General features: G+C 39.7%; 2 protein-coding genes across 16 annotated transcripts in view; both read right to left on the bottom strand.

Annotated features, from left to right (window-relative positions):
* Positions 1-20,819, bottom strand: part of phyhd1 (phytanoyl-CoA dioxygenase domain containing 1) — a 120,398-nt gene that overhangs the window by 19,016 nt on the left and 80,563 nt on the right. The gene's annotated exons all lie outside the window — the stretch shown is intronic.
* Positions 1-20,819, bottom strand: part of rapgef1b (Rap guanine nucleotide exchange factor (GEF) 1b) — a 28,668-nt gene that overhangs the window by 1,694 nt on the left and 6,155 nt on the right. The window contains exons 2-24 of one of the 15 annotated variants that reach the window (XM_072454610.1): positions 11,930-12,075; positions 11,441-11,619; positions 9,696-9,852; positions 9,532-9,620; positions 9,305-9,454; positions 9,079-9,129; positions 8,515-8,629; positions 8,260-8,446; positions 7,653-8,174; positions 6,802-7,004; positions 5,868-6,029; positions 4,142-4,288; positions 3,628-3,720; positions 1,941-2,026; positions 1,754-1,856; positions 1,403-1,478; positions 1,222-1,306; positions 825-917; positions 562-747; positions 396-480; positions 227-321; positions 88-166; positions 1-16 (exon numbers count right to left, since the gene is read on the bottom strand). The exon at positions 1-16 is cut by the window's left edge and continues 86 nt beyond it. In XM_072454610.1, coding sequence (XP_072310711.1) covers positions 1-16; positions 88-166; positions 227-321; positions 396-480; positions 562-747; positions 825-917; positions 1,222-1,306; positions 1,403-1,478; positions 1,754-1,856; positions 1,941-2,026; positions 3,628-3,720; positions 4,142-4,288; positions 5,868-6,029; positions 6,802-7,004; positions 7,653-8,174; positions 8,260-8,446; positions 8,515-8,629; positions 9,079-9,129; positions 9,305-9,454; positions 9,532-9,620; positions 9,696-9,852; positions 11,441-11,619; positions 11,930-12,075 — 3,105 coding nt within the window. Of the gene's footprint in view, positions 17-87; positions 167-226; positions 322-395; positions 481-561; positions 748-824; positions 918-1,221; positions 1,307-1,402; positions 1,479-1,753; positions 1,860-1,940; positions 2,027-3,627; positions 3,721-4,141; positions 4,289-5,867; positions 6,030-6,801; positions 7,005-7,652; positions 8,175-8,259; positions 8,447-8,514; positions 8,630-9,078; positions 9,130-9,304; positions 9,455-9,531; positions 9,621-9,695; positions 9,853-11,440; positions 11,620-11,929; positions 12,076-20,819 lie in introns of all 15 variants that reach the window. The other 14 variants (XM_072454608.1, XM_072454607.1, XM_072454609.1 and 11 more) reach the window with 14 other exon arrangements.

Here is a 20,819-nt window from a genome sequence, read left to right as displayed (position 1 = left end):
TCAACTTTCTTAAGTGCTGCAATAAAAACAACATGTCATCAGGCCTTTCAAAAGGACAAACAAGACAGATTTGACTGTGTGACAAACCTTCATTATTTTTATGAACTTGAGAAGCAGCTTCTCTCGGTCTTGAGGTTTCTCTTGCAGGATTATTAATGATCGAACCCTACAGAAAGGTATTTGTTAGACTTTGGAAATGCAATTGGAAAAAAACGTTGTATCTTACCAGTAACTCATGTTATTAAAATGCTCAGTAAACTGAGTCAAGTTTGGACTCTTCTCCTCATTTTGCTCTTTAGCCCAAAGTAGAACCTCTGGGATCTGAATGCACATGGATACATTTAAAGTAGAGTAATGAAAACTAAATATATAGATCTAATAGATCTAATAATTACTTCAATTTTATAGAAGAGTTCGGCATCAAGAAGAGTGAGTTGATCTGCAATTTCATGACTGCGGAAGTCGTGGAGGGTGCCAGGCCTGTCAAGACACACAACACCATATTTACACTCCGATGTCCAGGTGGTGTTTTTTTTCCCCAAAAAAGGACTGCTCCAGTACCTTGCAGAGACGCCCCGTGCAGAAAGGGGTTTCAGGGAGTTTGTGTAGCGCAGCAGCTTTTTCTGCTCCACTTTGTCCAGGATGTTTTTGCGGAGCACACGAGCAAGGCTTAGTTCTCCATTACAGACCAACGTAAAAACCAGGTCCATGAGCTGTTTAAGGATGTCTTCTGTCAGCTCCACAAGACTAAACATAAATTATAAAACAATAATTTAATTTTCACAACACAAACATTGTCAAAAGTATTCAGTTGAAAAACTCACCACAGCTCATCCACCACTCTGACCAAGACAAAGAAAGTATTCTTGCTGACTCTCTTCTTGAATATGTCTGGGCTGTGACAAAACCTTGTATATGTGCAGTGTTGTTAAGAATAACACAATGCGTATGTGAAATAGAACCCAACAAAATTAGATTATGGGTCAACTGAAATGCATTGTTAGCAAAAGAAACACACAAATGTCATTTAAAAACAGAATACCCTACTGAGTGCATCGAGACATTGATCAGTGTTTTGCATGAACATCTCCAGAGATTAGGCCCTTTTATTGTATTATCAGAAACACCTCAAAAAGAAGAAAACATAACATTGACATAAGAAAATAATATAACTATTGTAAAAAATATCGTCTGGTGTTCATCTAAAACAGAAAAGGATATCTATAGTGTAGCTTCTTAATAAGATCCTCCGGGGTTATGAAAGTCCTATATGTAGTCAGAAAAGCTTCACAGTAGAGGACCAGATCTGTCAAGTGAAAACAAGTGCAGGGTTGAATTTCTGTCAGAGAAATGAATGTCATCCTAATAACATTAAGAACTAATGCCTTTTATTATACTGTACCTTTTCGATCCGTCTCTGTAGCATGGACTAATAAAATATCCCCAGATCCAGCTCGAACATCTGGGCCATCATCATTCTGATGAAATCACAAAATGAAACAATGAGAAAGAGGTGTGACGTAGGAGGAAAAAAACACCAGCTGGTTAAAAGTAAGCAGTAACCGGAGTTAACGAACGATAATCAAAAGAACTGCAGTACATTAATAATTACCGGTAAACAATAATTTCCAAACAATACAATTTTATTAACTGCTATAGCTCCATTAATTTAATATACATTTTCTCTCATTGCAGGCTCATAAAAAATTGTCCTAAAACATTATTAGGAAACACGTACTGAATGCAGAATCACCTCATGTTTTAGTGTTATCCTGCTCATAATCTCTTTGTGGTCAATGAGGGACAACTCATCAACATCTTCCACGTCACTCTCCACTGAGTCTGCCGACTTTGGTCTCCTGCAATGAAAGAAGAGCACAGTCACAAATTAAGGCCACGCACTGTGCGGCAATGTTGGATGTAACTATTGCAGCTCTTACCGTGCTTTGTCCATAGCCTCTTTGCTATTGGTAGATGTCATTTGAGGGGTTGAATCTTGAAGTACATCTTCAGTAGCATTAGTCTCCTAATTAGAGAATTGCAAAATGTGATGTTAGCATTAAGATAAGATAAGATATTCCTTTATTGTCCCACATGGGGAAATTTCATTGATGCAACGCAGGTAGATACAGAGGTAAGGCAAGGCAAGGCAAGGCAAGTTTATTTGTAGAGCACATTTCATACACAAGGCAATTCAAAGTGCTTCACACAGCAGGAAAAATGCATTCAAATCACAAAGAAATTACAGAAATACAATAAAATTAACTAAATTAAAAATTATCAATCCAACTGATTTTCTAAACTAATAAAATCACAAACAAAAGAGAAGAGTGCAAAGAAAAAATCCTTTCAGTCATATGCGCAGCTAAACAAAACTGTTTTTAGCTTAGATTTGAACATTGTCAGAGTAGAAGCCTGTCTCACATCTTCAGGAAGACTGTTCCAGATTTTAGCTGCATAAAACTGAAACGCAGATTCCCCATGTTTAGTCCTGACTCTGGCACCTGCAGGAGGCCGGTCCCTGAGGTCCCCAGAGTCCGAGATGGTTCATATGGCACTAACATATCCAAGATGTACTTTGGTGCTAGGCCATGGAGAGACTTGTACACAAGCAGAGCTGCTTTAAAGTATATTCTCTGAGCCACAGGGAGCCAGTGCAGAGACCTGAGAACAGGACTAATGTGATCGTACTTCCTGGTTCTAGTCAGGACTAATGTGATCATACTTCCTGGTTCTTCCTGGTTCTAGTCAGGACCCGAGCAGCAGCGTTCTGGATGTACTGCAGCTGTTTTACAGCTCGTTTGGAGAGGCCAGTGAGCAGGCCGTTACAGTAGTCTAATCTACTGGAGACAAACGCATGGATAAGTCTCTCTAAATCTGGTTTTGACAGTATATTTTTGATTTTGGCAATGTTTTTTAGATGGTAAAAAGCTGCTGATGTTATTGATTTGACGTAGATACAGAAGCAGCAGCAATGTTTGCACGGAAAAACAGTGATGCTTCGAAACATATTATTGAGAAATGTTATTGTTAGGTTGACATGTTGCAAGAGATGAGGAGTACATGAAACTATTGCATCCATGATAGATGACCGAAAAACCCAGAGACCCTGTATAAAAATGACAAAACCAAATACAAACACAATCACGAACAAGAACTGATTAGTTGATTGTGGTTCCACCACATACTACATAAACAGAGCTCATAGAACACACCACATACACACTAGCACATAAAGACATAGCTGTTATAAGGAATATGTTTTGAAACATTACAGCCAACAAACCATGTAGTTCCCAATAGGAACACCAAAATATTAGATGCAAGAGTGGAGCAGTGTTAAAGCTTACTACTTTTGAAAAGCAAGTGGAGAAAGCAGTCAGCAGCCAAGGAGTACGAACACACACTCATGTTAAGCACAAAAGCAGCTTTGCAGGCAAACCAGTGCAGACCTCATGCCATCAGGTGTGTCTTTGTTCAGTTTCCATCTCTGAGTGAACAGTTCAAGTCATGAATCAATTACACAGACCTCTGAACTTAAAGTCCTTTTTCTCATTGATTCATGTCCTGAAGTGATACGATGTGCAAATGGAATTGACCTTTCACTGGTGGCATTCTGCTACTTACTCTGTGGGAGAGAGGCAGCTCCCCATTGGCCTGGCTGGATGAGTACAAGTTGACGTACTCCCCCTCTCCACCCTCGTCGTTGGCACTCTCGCTCTACAGGAGGAGAGGAGGAACACAGGCCCAGAGCATAAGGAGAGGAGAGGGGAATAATGTTTTCGATGGGTGGGACTGTGGCAAAGACAAGCTAGCAAAGGATTGTATCGCACAAGAGTCTGAATGACCACCAGGGGGTACTAGAGTGCATCATTTAAACAGTGGCAAAACAACATGCAGTGCACAATGCTGTCCTAGAGAGTCATCTGGGCAGTCATCAAACAAAGAGGAAACAATAAGAAGGCAAAGATCATGACTCTATATTATCAAAGTAGTGGCACAGATCAATGTAATACTGACATCTAAGGACAGCTTTATAAGAAGGGCCACTCATTTCACCAGACATTATGGAAGAGGGGTTCATTTACATCCTTTGACACCTTTTGCTAAACATGGGCTGCCTGTCCATTTGTAAGCTCACCGCAGATGTATGGAGAGAATCAGTAAGAGAAGACTCAGAGGGAAGACAGACAGCCACAGAACCAACTGAGCCAGTCAGTGAACCGTTGGGTCCGCCCCCGCTGCCATCCAGACAGGTGGGATTGGTCAAAGCAACCTGGTCCAAGCTCTGTGATTGGTAAAAAGCAGGAATAAAAGAAGTGAAAGTGTCAGAGGAGCAGAAAGTTTAAGACAAGAAAAGAAAATAAGGGAGATATTCTAGAATCAGAGGACACATTTAGTGCCCATTACAAATGGTCTTAAACCAGGACGTTAGAAATGATGTGCCTCAATATGTACACTATTGCAACAAACTGAATGAAACAACATCCTCTGCAGTGAGAAAGCACAAGATGACACCCCCAAACAATACATTTAAAAAACAACTATGTACTAACAAAGTGCCAAGTTGACCTTGGAGCTGTCTTGCCAGTAAATACGTATGCAGGGGCAGTGAAGAACTGTTAACCTGTTGCAACACGTTGCACATACCAACTCTGTTTCAACATACCAGCAGCTTAGAAGCAGATCCCTGATAAACACTGGACATAAATGTAATCATGCACCAGCAGACACAATCCACAGAAAATCCCTGGTGAGGTTTTCTTAAATAAATGTCCAGGAGAATAGGAAATAACTTCTTAAAATTAACTGGCATACATTTTTTCTGCCTTTTCTATTCCGGTCGAAGCAAAGCTGCTTTCCCAACAAGCCTTTCCTCTTCTATGACATCGTCAAAAAACCTCCTGCCCCAAGGAATTGAGGAATGCAAACATTCCAAAGAAAAAGGACAGGCCTGAGACAGAAACATGTAGGTGCAGAGAGATAGAGGTTTGGAGCTCACAACTGGGTGAGGACAAAACCTTTTTGTTTAGTTTTACGATATATGATATACAGGTGTGAATCCATATACCAAAGTCAACAGCAGTATGGCAGCTGTGAAACTTCAAACTCTGTAGAAGTTTGGCACATAGAAGACCAAATATTTCATATTTAAGGGCTGTCAAAAACACAGCCGACATAATTAAGACCTTGTTTTGAACGCAGCATGTGTGTAGGAAATACATAATTAATTAAAACATTAAACAACAGGTGAAATGGAAACTGGATGGTGATTTGGAAGAAAAGTCTGCCAATACCACTAAATAAATGATACTACTGTCAGAAAGTGAAGATGAGATGATGAAACAGACTGAGAAATGTGTTTTCCATCAGGTCCATCTGGAGCTGCATTCCACCACAGATATCCTGAGGGATGCTCCCTGCCTTCTCCTACACTGGGTCAACCACTAAAGTCCTGATCACCATCAGCAGCCAAGTTCACTGTGAAACCATATTAATTAAAGTAACAGTTGGACATTTCGTGCATATTAATTCTTCATTTGAATGTCTTCCCTCTTCACATCCCCAAGTATAAATAAAACTACCAAAAAAAGACGATCATGCACAGAGATGAAAGTTCAATGTTCAAATAAACCAATCTTCACCAGCACAAAAAAACACTATGGCTTAAATTAAAAGGTAAAACAGATTAATTACCATAGCTAAAACACACAGAAATGGATGAATAAATAAAACAGGACCACACACAGCAACCACATCTCCAGCCCATCAGGGCCAGCGGCAGTTTTATGGGATCACTTAGATGAAGCTGACCCTTGACCAGTGCGGACCACACAGCAGGGATGCGGCTGAGGTGAAGGACTCACCGTGAGCGTGGTCAGAGATGTCTGGCCAATCAGGTATGAGTTAGAGACAGACATGCTGAGGCCTGGCCCTGGGCCCGAGTCCTCCATGGCCGCCAGAGACGGCTGGAGGTGGTAAGACAAAGAGGAGGAAGACGAGGAAGAAGGGGAAGAGGAGTGAGAGGTCTGAGAAGAAACCAAGGGCAAGAGGGAAAAAAGACAGTTAGAAAAGAAAGTGTTAAAAATTAAGTGAGCAGAAATGAAAGTTGGTTACACTAGAGAGAATAAATTAGAGCAGATTTACTCATCAGAGGAACAAATGTATGAAAAAAGTGAAATCACATGTAACTGTGAGGAGTGAAAGGAAAGCCTGTATGAATGGGGGCACTACGTGTTTCTCTTTGAAGATTTTTTAATCCATGTAAACTCTGGAGAGGCCGGTTTTGTAAAGACGGTCTTATTTTTGTAGGTCACTGTTCATCAAATCCAAAACATGCTGCAAGATTAGACTTTGCACATGTGAATACGAGTTTGACCCGGCCCGGCTGGTGCACCTCCCACCAGGACTAAAAATATGAATTTATGGGCCACCTTTAGTTTGTGTTAATAATTTGATACATTTGATACAGCTATTGAGCAGGTTCTTCTTGGATTTGGTACATTATCAATTGTCGCAACTAACCCAAACGAATGCAGATGAAGATAAGATCAGGATATATTAAGGTTGTGTAAAACTATAAGTATAGGCTAAGGTAGGAATTAGTTTAGGGAAACTAGGGTTAGGGTAAAGTGAGAAAAAGTTTTAAAAAGGCGGTAAATCGGCTTAATTTAAACTGAAGATTAAGAATATGAATGAAGAGTTGGACAGCATTTCTCATAAATAAAATATAAACAAAATATAAAAAGCCATTTACATTACATTTTGAGAAGGATTTCTTAGAAATCCAATATTTCTTACCAGTTGCCTCTGCTTTGGGGGAAGTGCTGGAGGTTGAATTGGCTCATGGACAGAGTCGGTGCTGCTAAAAGAGTCATTAAAGCCATAGACTTCCTGAAAGCGCTTATTACGCTGTTCATAGATGCTCTCACTTTGTGGCATTTGGTAGAATACAGAGGGCTGGGGCTCAGAGTAGTCTTCCACAAACTGCATGTACTGGAGAACTAATAAAGGAAGATGAAAACATAATATGAGAGAAAGTAAACATTTCATTTTATGCTACATGGTTTTTCATGAGAACTCATTTTAGGTCTGTATATGTATATATATATATATATATATATATATATATATATATATATATATATATATATATATATATATATATATATATATATATATATATATATATATATATATATATATATATATATATATATATATATATATATATATATATATATATATATATATATATATATATATATATATATATATATGTATATATGTATATATGTATATATATATATATATATATATATATATATATATGAACACAAGCAGGAAGGGCTGTGTGAAGTGACCGAATACAGTAGCCCCAGGGAAGTGATGAAGAAGAAGGCGTGTCAGGAAAAGACCGACCATGTTGCCCTTCTTAACCCCGGACCCATTGTAGCATATCCGGTACCCACTTCCTGTCCGTGCATATGATGGAGAAATATCTTGACAACATTAATTTAACTGATTTGTGCCTTAAGTGCAGAATTGTGTATTAATAATTACACCATTCTTTATATGTAAAGATTATTCTGTTTCCAGGCCTAATATTATATTCCATCATCATGTCTCAAACAACCCCCACTCTCACTTACTGTGCCGACTTTTCTTCTCAGGCAGTGGTGGCGGGCTAGACGGCACATCTGCATTTTCAGTGGCCATGTATTGAGCGACGAAAACGCCCCCATTTGACTGGGGCATTGGTGAGATGGGTGTAAAAAGGGGGAAAGGTGGTGTCGGGTGCAGCTCCTCTTCTGATAAGTTGTCATATTGAGAGGGGTAGCGTTCATAGAGCACTCTAGACCCGTCTGAATAGACTGGCGTCTGAGTGCTTCGTCTCTTCTTTTGGGGCAATGCCGGAGGTGCACTAATACGAGAACCATGTAAAGGGTTGGTCTGATTTGGTTGTGGGGTCCAGTATTCAGGTGTATTCTGAGGTGGGAGTGCGCTGAAGCGAGGATGTGAAGGGTGTTGTCCAGGCACTGGGGATGAGGATTCACTGTGAGATTCTGGGAGGGGGCTGAGACACCCTCCCACAGGGATTGGGGGCAGGTTTTCTCCATTAGACAAGTCCTGATGGAGGAAGTCGTAGTCGGGGTCATAGTTTTCTGCATTGTCTAAATGGGAAAATGCAAATTAGTTATACAAGTAATGTTAAATTAAAACACATTTTGACCATAATGAGTTTCATGGTTGACTTGCCAAGAGTTTCACAGCTAGTGTTACGAGAGCACTGGCCACTGTCCTGCTCCATGGAGGACAGCTGCTCATCAGACTTGCTAAGTTTCCCCATACTGTTGCATGGAGACAGGCGGGGGGAGTCTCCACCGTACGACTGGCTTCCACCCGAGAATCGCCTCTGAAGAAACTCCTGCTCATAGTCCTGCTGCTGCACAAATACACTGTTAAGAGAATGATCTCAAAGGTTTATTCATTATGGATGGGGAAAACTCTCACCTGTCTATGAACACTGCAGGGTAGACTTGAGCCACGGCTCATGGGAGCCACAACTGCCACTCGTGTTGGTGATGGTGCTGACTGGCGTTTTTTAGGTGGTAAGGCTGGTGGAGGACTATAGAAACATAATAAATAAACTTAACACTTCAATATCACAAAGCATAGCACTTCAATAACACAAAACATAGTTTGGACATGTATGCACACACTAAATCTGTATGAATACATGAATATTAGCATCTCCTCTGGTGAACAGTGAGATGAAGAGGATCATGTTAGCCTTGAATGAAAGCCACTCTTTGTGTTGCCTGTTGTTAAATCATGTTAAGGACAGATTAAAAGAAACAGGACCACGCTGTGGGACTCATAAATGATACAATGCAACACACTGTCATGCAATGGATGGCCTTCTGATTGGATGTCTTCTTCAGGAAAAAAACCTGGGAGGAAAGACTTTTGGGACAATGCAAACATGCAGACCAAAACACATCCAATCAACAAGCTTTATGGAGCTCTAATGTAGGGAGTTAAAATGGAAACAGACAATCCAACTAGCCAACATACTTCTCCTTTTGGCAAGGTCTTCTTTGGCCTGCATCAGCACTCAATTGTGCTCTGCACCCAGAATCCAATAAGAACCCAAAGATAAAATAAATGGAAAAGAGCAGAAATAATTTGAAACCGGAAAACTGACTCATGTCAACCAACAAGGGAACCATTCCCACAGAGAAGAGCAGAGATTTACAGATCGATCTCTATATGATTGCTACTGTAAACTGTTCTTTCTCACCTGAGCTCTGCCATCTTGGCTTCAGGAAGAGGAGGTTTTGGGGGGGCCACATCCTCATCTGGTTCTTCAGAAGAAGCCTCTGCCAGAGGAGATGCTGTAGTTGCTTTTGGGCACAGTTCCTGCTCCTGGTCCAGTGACGGCGTCTCACTGCTGCGCACACAAAACCAACATTAAAAACTAAAATATCGGTAGAGGTTCCAGTGTGCAGCCATTGTGCGCCCGCTTACGTCTCTGCCGGGGACACAGGTGGTACAGGTTTAGTGGGTGTGGTAGGCGATGGCTGCTCCTGTTTTTCTATGGTAAGCTTCACCAACTCCTTAAAAGAGATAAGGATATATTTAGTTTTACACCGATTAAAATACAGAATCTTTAATGTTTTCAATGTAGATACCTTTACACCATCCAAAACCGCTTTGATAACGCTGGTGACCGCTGCCACATTTTCCTTGTCTTCCAAGTCAATGCCATCAAGCATCACTTGGTCGGCCCATCGTATGAGATTTGCCAGACTCTGATAGACTCGGTTGTGACAGGAAGACAACGCAGAACTGTATGAAGAAGAAAAGAGCGGTTTTGAACAAAGCAGAAAAATGAAATCTACACAAAATAATAAGAACAGAAACCAGAGGCCTGTAGCACTGAGAAGGGATTAGACCGGTGAGAAAATTGGGTCCACAAGTAAAATACACATATACGACAAAACAATACACTTTGCTCTCTGACTGCAAGGCACATTCCACAATTACTACAGAGAACACACCTGGGAGGCACATGTAAATAGAGGCTCGACGGGTTAAGAATATCTCCAAGAGAGTATAGAGTGGACTAGTGTTATTTAGAGGGAACTTCCAATACAGAAAGTATATGAGTCAAAAGGTGGGGCAGAGGCTTGTATTAACATGCTGCAGCAAGAGTAGGGGATTTATCCCACCAGGGTCTGCATCAGAGATGAGACTTTTATGACCAAATAACATTCTCTAACTTGTTCCTTGTTTTTCCTATTTTTGCAGCCGAGTAGGTTAAAAACTACTATTACTATTTGAGGGGTATACAAGTTTGACTTTTTCTAAGCAATATTTTTTCCCCACTCAGATGTATACACTTTATTATTACCGGTAAATGAATTATAGTATAACTAAACTAAAAATAGGAAAAGCCGTAAACATATTTAACTTTCAGTCTTTCAAGTGTCAATTTATAGAGTTACAAATTAGGCCTCGCCATTGATATTTTGATATATGTACATACACAAACACACAAGCTTCTAGGGCTGTAGTCACCGGACCCAGGGCATCGATTAGTCGGCCAAAAGAGGGTGTGGCGCTAGCAAAAGCTGTCAAATTATAAAGATCTCATGCAGAAAACAGCATATTCCTACAGTATGTGAAAAGGCAGATTAAACCGTCCAGTTGCTGCCCAAAACCCAGGTCACTCACGCCACTCGTTTCCTTGATCATTCACGATTACAGACACCTTTAATTTTCTTTCTAACACGTTGTCCAACACCTTAATATTTCTTAATTTTGTGACCAGCTATACAAAAACCGCCAGATAAAAAAAAAAACACTTTACATTTAGGTCTAGTTTTGGACCATAGACTGATTTAAAAAGAAAAAAAACAAAAAAAACAAAAAAACAGCCTCATCTAGGAGTTTGACTCTTGACAGTCCATCAATCGTCACTAAACACAGAGCACCGAGATACAAAACTGCATCACCTGTGACCTCCCGCTTTCATCTGCTCTGATGGATAAAAGCACTGAGCGTTTTGTAAACCTAAAGCTAAAGTTTAGACTGTGGGCAGCATCTTACGGCTGCTAAAACACAACAACATCCAATTACAATAAACTAAGCAGCAGTCTTCCAAATAAAACACTTTATCAGATATTTTCAGAGACGTCAGACATCCACTTAAATGTTAGTCGGCACCTCGCGAGTTCGAACTTGCCCAGATAGAATCATCGGAAATGTTAAAACGACACAAGAATGGAAAGAATGAAGCAAACCACACTTAAAAAGGGCTCTCTGTTCATTTGTTCACAAGTTAAGTTACACTGCAGTTTTTCATTTCAGTAACTGTAAATGTCAATGCACAGCAGAGAATTAAACAAGCACCAATAGAATGTGAATGACCTACCTATGTTGTATCCGGGCCTCCACTTGAACCAACGGCAAGATGGCTTCTAGTACTTTGCTGGCAGAACCCGGAAGCATCTCCAGCACCTTCTTCTCGACAACCATTTTGTCCACGATGGTCTTAAAGTAACGCAGTGCGCTCACGACCTCCTTCTCGTGCTCCTCCAGGCGGCTCACCTTCTGGAAAAGCACAACGAGGAAAAAAAAATTCATCATCAACATCCTAACTACATTTGTAAATTGTATACCGGTATGTACTTTTCACAGTCAAATGTCTGGATTTAGATTGTGTTGTTTGTCTCAAGCTTTTCGAGCTGCTTGTTTCTAAACACATAATCACCAGGGAATACATTAATGGGGAAACAAAACCCTGTGATGTTGTGTTCTATTCATGCCTTTATAGTACAAAAGACACCTGCACACGCACTATAGAATATTGAAGCACTAAACTACTGAAAATATGAATAGACTTAAAGTTAAAGTGTCACACCTTGTTGGCTGGTTTCTCTGTACTCTTGGCCACTGGTTCAGGCTGCAGCTGTTTGCCTTTCTTGGATGGAGTCCTCTTGATCTTGGGAGAGTGGAATTTGTTCATCACCTTCATAGTGAAAGAGGACAGGTGGGACCTCTGCGAGTCTGATGGGAGAAGGAAGGAAAAAAACAGTAGTGAGATCAAATTGTTTATTTAAATTGTATCAAAAAGGACAGTGTGGCAGAAGTGACGTGTTTACACTTTATCTTAACATTTTTAAAATATGAATCAACTGGATGTTCCCGTCAGGCAAATCAAATGCTGGATTGTAGGATGGAAACTGACAAACCAGACTCCCAACCAGAAGCACTTTCACATGCACAACTGATCCACATGATGCGAGTCTCTCCTCACTAATCCTGATCATCCTGGATTTTAAACAAGAGCCAAGACCACAGCAGCATGCCTTCACTTTTTTACTGACTTAAAATTGTAGACGTCGCATGAATTCTTTTCCAAGGAAAGAGCCACAACATCACCAGGAAAAAGCTTCGACGTAGAATTCCTTTGTCACAATCTTCTGCTCAGAAGAGATGTTAGTGCAGTCATTTCAGTGTGACAAATGTCTACACTTTTAGTACATTCATTCATTTTATAACCAATACTGTGATGTCGTCTTAAGATGAAGATTTATATTTCTATGCAATTAATCCAACGTAATCAAGTTCCCAGTAAACATTTAGGACATTGTAAATAGAAAGACACATCTATAGCTTTGTGTTAAGGGACCTCTTAATAAATACAGCAGGATGGGAGTATTCCATGTATTGGAATTTGCAACTCCAACGACGTAATTTCAGTTTTTTTGCTCATAAGCGAAATCGTCACTCAGGGAAGTATAATGCATGCTGGGCTTCTTAACTCCACACAGAAGAGTACAGTGCTAAAGCCACCCACATTCGACCAGAAAGAACCACAATAGTAACTCTGTCTACAAGCTTCCTGGGGGAGCAAGAACAACCCATTCATTTCAGCTGTTTGGATCAATACTTTCAGTTCAGCCGAAAGGACTTGTGCCGAGTGCATCTAAACCCACAGTAGTAACAGTCACTTACTCTGTGAAAGCCGCCTTCTGAGGGCTGTGCCACGCACTCAGGCCAAACACTACACTGCATAATAAAGACACATGGAATCCACAAGTGCAACAATTATATAGTTCAATGAAAAGTGAAGAAAAAACCCAAAAGATGGCAAGACATGTTTTGGCTCATTAGAGCAAATGATGTTTTGGTCACAGTTGCCACTGCATGATTAGTCTAATGCTCAGAGTCAAAGTCAGTTCTATGCAAGTGTGATCGATGCAGTTGTCCTGAAGATCACTCACTGCACTCAGCTGTTTCCTCTCACGCCTGTTCCTCCTCACATCCCTGCCGTCTTCATTGCTTCTGAGAACCACCACAAACGCCCCTATTCTGGGCCAAAAGGTGTAGTTCAGTGGAAATGACATCACCATCACTACACAAGTAAATGAACAAGCAGAAGCAGAGAGAGAGCGTCGAAACAGAAGTGCTCTGTTAAAGTCATCTAGTGGAGACAACCAGACACTTCCTGGTTCAGACTCGTCAGCGACTGCTATATCTTTAATATTGAACACTGAACACGGAGGTCAACACAAACAAATTATGACTATTGCAAACAACAAACATTCACGAGAGGGTTTTACTTTTCTTTTCAGTTCACCTGTATTTAATCAGGAGTCAGGACAGCCACACCAAGCTCAGGAATCATCAGGGAACACTTATTGTACATGTTTCAGTGTACTTTACTAGGTATTATTAGTATTTGAAGGCTACAAATACATGGAATGAACATGTAAACACAAACCAAGGACCTTTGAGGCAGTGCTTACACACCACGCATTTAATAGACTGTGGTTCTAGTTCTAGTGTATTAAGCATCTTAACAGGGTATTATTACTGAAAGTACAGTATTAGCAATAAAATCAGTACCAGCATACAAGTGAATCTTTGAAGGCCATTTAAATGGGGTAAATAATTCATGAACTAGGGGGCCACACGGAGAGCTAAAACAAATAGTTACATTTGAACTATTGGTGAACAATCCCTGGGAGAGTTCTGCATTATTCTGTAAACAGCTTAGAAGACACACACTGCACAGTCGATATAATGAAATAAATGCAGACACCGGCTTTCTGGGAACACAAATTCTCTCAAGCATAAAGCTGTATATGAAATAATGTAAATGATGTTGTGTCAATTATTTGCAAAAATGTGGGGCCTGTGGTTTGTAGTATGCTCCCTCTGGTACAGCCTGGGGGTTCCCCAGTGAAACCCACCTGCTCCCACTGCCAGCCCCTTATGCTACAGTTTATAGTCGACATGTCTGACTCCACACTGTGTCATGAGAGGGGCTTCCCCTGTCACCCTCTGCCTGACGCAGCATTCAGTGGAACAATATGAATATAATGGCTTTAGCTTTGAGAATAATGCAAGTTTCTTTTTGGTGAACAATACTGAGCACCAGTCCACACAGTGTTGTTGTTGTTGTTGTGGTGGTGGTGCAGTGTTGTTGTTGTGGTGGTGGTGGTGAGTGTAGCAGACATGGTGTGGTTGTTGTACAGGTGTGATGTGTTTGGGACAGCTGGGGCCCTTGAGGTGGTGGGGCTTTCTTCTCTGGACAGAATGAAACTAGGGAGTCACAGCTGTCATGTGCCAGCCAAGAAAGCTCCATCAAAGTGCGTAAACTCTGTCTCAATTATATTGCGACGTTCCTGGCGATATCCAGCCTTATGGTATATCTTGGGTGATGATATATATTGTGCTCTTCCAAAACAGGAAGAAAACAGTTTCAGATTGAGGCGCGCTTCTGCTATATTCTCACAGAGCAGGCCTTGTGTCAAATCAAAAAGACCCAGAAATAGACTCAAGAAAGACAAAGTTACAGAGATTGAAAAGTTACAGAGTGGTCAACACTGACAAAGATTTTGGCAAGTTGTGCCCTTGGTTGAGGTTCAAGTGTCACACAAAATGTGAATGGACCCTAAAATGAACGACACAAAGGCAGAAATAGTTTGATAGTTTTGATTATAGACTCGATAGCCTCAATAGCCTCAATAATCTGAATTTGCATATCTCCAAAACAACAATACAACACATTTTTTAATAGATCTCAAACCAACTGTAAACACAATGTTTCTCCAGACAATATTTGACCGGTTTAGACACATTTACTCCCTATAACGTGGTGTGAGAGGTTAAAAAGGAGCAGGAAAGAGCGCTGGAGGAACAATAGTGAACAATGCAATAGTGCAACGCAAACTAAGAGCGACATCTGTGCATGAAATGAATTGATAAGGCAAACAAAGAGGAAATGGAGAAATTAAACAGGAAATTGTGGCGTGCATTACTTATGTATTGTGCGGACCATTTTCAAAACACGTCTGACCCGAAGCGTTCTTTACAGACCCGAAAGAAATTCTCTTTTAGTACAAAAATGTATAAAGCATATGGAGGGAGACTGAGTAGGGTTGTTTCATAAAACTAGCTCCAAAACTTCTCCCACACGTGCATCGTCCTTGGGGTGAAAATACCGACAAGGAAGACTATGGAGAGGAAACAACCACCTCCATCCAAATCCCTCTGAGACACACAGCAGACGTCCACTTATGTGTGTCCTAAGGAAATGCAGCGCCTTCACCTGCTTTGATGAGACGTGAGAAGAGGAATTACACGAGCGGACGGGAGAACTTCATAACACTTGACGCATACAAGACCCACTCTGAGATATTCATGTGCTGCTCGTGTTAGTTGTTTGTGGATTATAAAATGGTATGTCGTGTCTTGTAATCTGACTTTCAAATAAGGATACATGGTGAAATTTCTGCACTTTTTGATTCATTTTACAAACATTTCACATTTGTCTGATAGTTAAGACTCTAATACATTTAAAGACATTTCTGTTGGATTGATATAGGGCTGTACACTTAATGACATATACTGTATACACAGTATATTCTTACTTTATTCAATTACAAAGAAAATATGTAGTAATCGAATATTAAAAAAAAATGTTCAGTAATAACTCAAAACCTGGAGCAAAGGCACTTTTAAAGGCAAAGGTAAAATGTATTCGGTCTGTACTTTATATATTATTTTTGTATTTTGTGTATATAAGTATATCGTAATTTAAATTATGAGGAAAAATAATTGTGATGATCATTTCTGACATAATCGAGCAGTATAATTATTATAATTATTGGGATGCTCCCAATACATATCGAGTAAGAATGTCAAGATTATTAAGTTAATAAACAATAATCGTGATTATTTAGGTCCCAATACAAATTGTAAAGAAGACATTTTTATAAGAAACATTACCGTAAGTTGTTTTTAATTCAATTTATAAAAAAGATAAAAAAAAAAAAACATTTTAAACTAAATTTGGTATTTTTTAGTTCAATAAAAAGAGAAAATATATATACATAAAGTGCTTTTTTATCTTGCCGTTTATGTCAAATAAGCAGTCACATATTGGAGGAGTGGAAATGTGTTAAGAAATCAAGAAGGAAAGAAACTTTTGGAATCTATAGTCGTTTCGGTCATGATGTTAAATTTCAATGCTTTTCCTCACAATAATCGGGACACTAAAATTTGAACCTCCCTAATATCGAGATATTAATTTCTGTGAATAGAGCCACCTTAGTGCACGTCCATAAAAATAATAAATACAAATAAAACAACTATTAAAATACGTGCGCTACAAAGCCAATAGCAGTGCAATGATGCGGGTGATGTTTGCGAGCGGCTCACACAAACACAATACACAGAGCAGTGAATAATAGTCGACGCAGCATGTTAACATAAAGGGCTGAAAATCCATTTAACCGTGTGCATGAGCAGTTGTGTCTAACCACATAACAAATGCCAAAGCTTCTGAGGGGAAGCTCTGTAGTCATTACGCATGAGTCACAACACCCCAGTATAATCCTAATAAAACAAAAAAATGATTTCATCACATTAGAAAAAGGTATAGTCAAAAATACCTAAAGTCATTCTGATCAGACAGTTGTGCGTTGTCCCAAAATCTAAAGTGCACATGACAGGCCGGACTACTCATTTAACTGCAACACAGTGAACGTGATTATATTCAAGCCATTTCTAACGCATGTTGCCTATTTTTACACTGATCTGATGATTTTGGTGAAGTTTATCATTGTGGGTGTGAAATAATTTCCACATGTGGGACAATAAAGGATTATCTTATCTTATCTTATCTTATAGGAGGTGATTCCACGACTGTTACCGAGCAACCATACTGTAAACAAGGGCCAAACCCCATATAAATTACATAATAACTCAAATAATAAAATTATGATACACCTTTATTTTGGTAAATGATTGTTTCAACTTCCAGTGTCAGTTGCGTCTAAACTGTCTCTGCATTTTTCATTGAATGTCGCTTTTTGATGACATCACAGAGGGATTCGGTTTCAGCTCTACTTCCTGTGATTATCAACTTTTACTTTGCAAATTTTCTCCACAAACTGCAACTTGACTGATGTAAAACTATAATAAAGATTTACCATAGAGACAATACCACCAAACTTAGTAACAATTATAAAAACTTATCAGACCTATCATAAGGTTTAAGTTAAAGGGGAAAAAATCTATTTCATTTCAGCTTTTAAACAGTAATGTAAATTGAGAACAATTGTGTAATTTTACAGAGGAGATAAGTTTCCATGTCCTATACATGTACAGTGGGTAATATTTTAACAAACTTTTTAAAATATATGTCATAGTATCAGTCATCATATTGAATTACTGGTAGTGAAACTAATCATTAATTATTTGAAACCTTCCTTCTTTTTTAGGAAATTACAACTGAATTAACAGCATGTTACCAGTGAGTGGTTATTTGCAATTATAGTGAGTTAGTGTGCCAGTGCACCAGTGCCTGCAGGCTTCATGAGACCTTTCATGTATTCTCAATATTCTAATAATCCCCCTCTATTGGCATAGCTCTTTGGATTGGATGGATTTAATGTAGGTCAGAGCGTAGTGGTGGGCATCAGAACAGCTCACAGTTAATAAGTGCACCACATACAATCGTGTTTATTAGGCCTGTCCGGTGCCTCTATGGTGTGTGCCCCGAGGTCTGGGTCATTCAATTGTCCCGTTACAACAGATACCACAATGTAGAAGAGTTCGCTCACTCACACACACAAAGCAGGCAAACAGGAGTGGGGGATATTTGTAGGTTTACATGGTAGTGTACTATAGCACTATAGTAGTGGTTTGTAGTACCAGACACTCTTGCTCCTTTTGCTGATGGAGGGTATCTGGCTTCCTGTAATGATGTTTTAATTTATGATGTTACATGTTTTGTCTTGATGAAGAAGAATGGTCATCATCCACAGCTTGTTTGGATCATAAAACACCAGTTGGGCCGAATCAAGGCCTGAACCACAGGCGAACCACAGTGGAGTCCACTTGGAACTGTACAGAGACCTACGTTTGGAGGTCGTCTCGGTTCTTTAATCCGGACCAAATCAAACTAGTCCTCTTTCACATCAGCTCTACTAGTTTTAGTATCTGATTAATCTGATAATCTGATTTTCAATACTTTTGACAACCCAATTCACCTTATTCCGGACGTTGGCCTGAGCGCCACCATCCAAGGTAATCTTTCTTCCAGTTGTATTATTCAACATAGGGCTGCCGACGTCGAGAGAAAATACACAGACTAGAAAGTCGTTTTCAGGCCGCCAAGGGAATGGGTGCATTGTTTACTTGTTGGTGCACCTGAACATGGGTCATTTTACACAAATCCATGGCAAAAAGAGCCAAAAGTGGGAAGAATAAGGTTAATAGGAGAAACACATGAGAGCAGCGCCGCTCTGCAGTGCAGACCTGAACAAGGCCAACCAACAGAGCGGGCCGGGAACGTTTGAAAATTGGTTCAGCCCCAAAGCTCCACTGTGTATTCTGTAATAGTTTAAGGGGTCTTTAAAGCACACTCAATTTATTTTTATTTTGTCGACTAACAAATAACAAATCCAATGTCCATAATGTCCTAAACATAAGAACACAAACTGATTTTTAAATAACCCAATTACCCAACTCTACGGCGGTCGACAGTGTGTAGCTGGTTTATAATGAATTAACACAGTTTATACGTTGTCATGATATGGGTTCTCTGTATTTTGAAGAAGGAAGTCCCAATATGCTGCTGCAAAACCAAGACTCACATAGTCCAATGAGGTTCAACAAGATTTGTCACAACATGGTCTGAAAAAAGAAATCCAGGTTCGAGGCTCCTCAAGTCCACGGGCAACACTTTCTGTCCTTCTGAGGCGCTCCTGCCTCACTCGAGAGGAGAAGTCCTCTGCAGCTGGACGTTACAGCCACATACAACGACAACAGCTACTGCATGACTCTTTTCGTAAAGCAAGAATGTAGGCTGCCAACTCTCTGCTCCTGTTCACTTGAACGTCACTATTAAACACTATTGCTATAAATATCAAACATACAGCAGAATGGAGCAGAGCAGAGCAGAATGTGACAGTTTGTGGGGTGCTGAACAGACTGAAGAGTTGTCAGATGAAGACAGATGTTTGTGAAGAGGATGAGACAAACAAACAAGTACTAGAGAGATGTTGCACTGAGCCACAGGAGAAGCCATCAATCTGAACAACACAAAGACCTACACAACAGCAGAATTGTAAAGTAAAAGGCCTTAAGCAGAAGAGTGGTGCCCCTCTCCTCGTGGAGCATACTACACAAAGCTCATGTTGTCTGAGCAGAAGGCTGCTTGTTAGCCTCTTGACGCTTTGTGCACAACCACTTCACTGTATGTGACTTGACCAGCAGCTGCCACATCAGACATGAGACAAAAACTTTTGGTTTCTATTTGCAATCACACAATTACACGTCTTCCACATTTAATAACAAAATAATCCTGCTCAAATGCACAAAGGCCTGACCTTCACAGTTTAAATCTTAAACAAGACCGTTATCTGGGTTACAGAAGCACTAAAACCTGAACGAGCTCAAAAGTATCTGACAATACCACAATCAAAACCAACAATGCAGAAAATGAAAGCACATTATATCAACAAAACACAAAAACTTTTTCTGGACCAAAATAATATTGCTGCAGGCATCCCTAATGAATACCAGACCAGCCTTTTACCATCATAAACCATTGGGCTCCCCTATTTGAGGTGCTTATAATCTCAAAGGCTTCTTCTATTTAGTTGAGGCTACTATATTTTATTTTCAAAATAATCTGCTGTATAAGCGGGCAAGTTATTGAACACATTTTCCACTCCTGATTTTATATTACGGGTTCATATATTTTCATAAAATTGTTTTAGTAAGCTATTCTGTATTTCTATATGGCCTAATTATGTTTACTCAATTATAAACATCCCGTTTAACTCAATTAAAAAAAATTAAAATATATTATAGTCTAAATCTCAGCTGTTCATAAAGAGACTTTATGAAAACCTAGTCTATGACTTTTAAGACTAAACCTAACTTTAGCTTGGCTCATGAAGACCCATAATCACTGTACAAAAATAAACCTAACAAAGGGGCTTCCAAAGCCAAAATCAGGTTCACGTTCAAATCACACAATACAACACAGCAACATATAATATCGGTCGGTCTTAATCATTGATTGATAATAACAATGTTTCATCTCCATATCAATCTGAAAACCCACTTTAACTACCATTACTAGTTTCAACGTGGTTTATTATTAAGTCAGTGCTTTCAGTGCAGCACAGAATGTGATCATGTTAAAGCTGCTGCACCTTTTAGGTCATGGCAGGAGCTCTTTGTCAAATCCAGACTTTATTCAGACATGCACTTTTTATATGCAA

Source organism: Eucyclogobius newberryi, unplaced genomic scaffold (genome assembly GCF_026437365.1).
Source record: "Eucyclogobius newberryi isolate DKJ021-1_F unplaced genomic scaffold, fEucNew1.0.hap1 SCAF_2, whole genome shotgun sequence".
NCBI classification, from domain to species: domain Eukaryota; kingdom Metazoa; phylum Chordata; class Actinopteri; order Gobiiformes; family Gobiidae; genus Eucyclogobius; species Eucyclogobius newberryi.
Note: the sequence above shows the minus strand (reverse complement) of the source record. Positions and strands in the feature narration are given on the sequence as shown.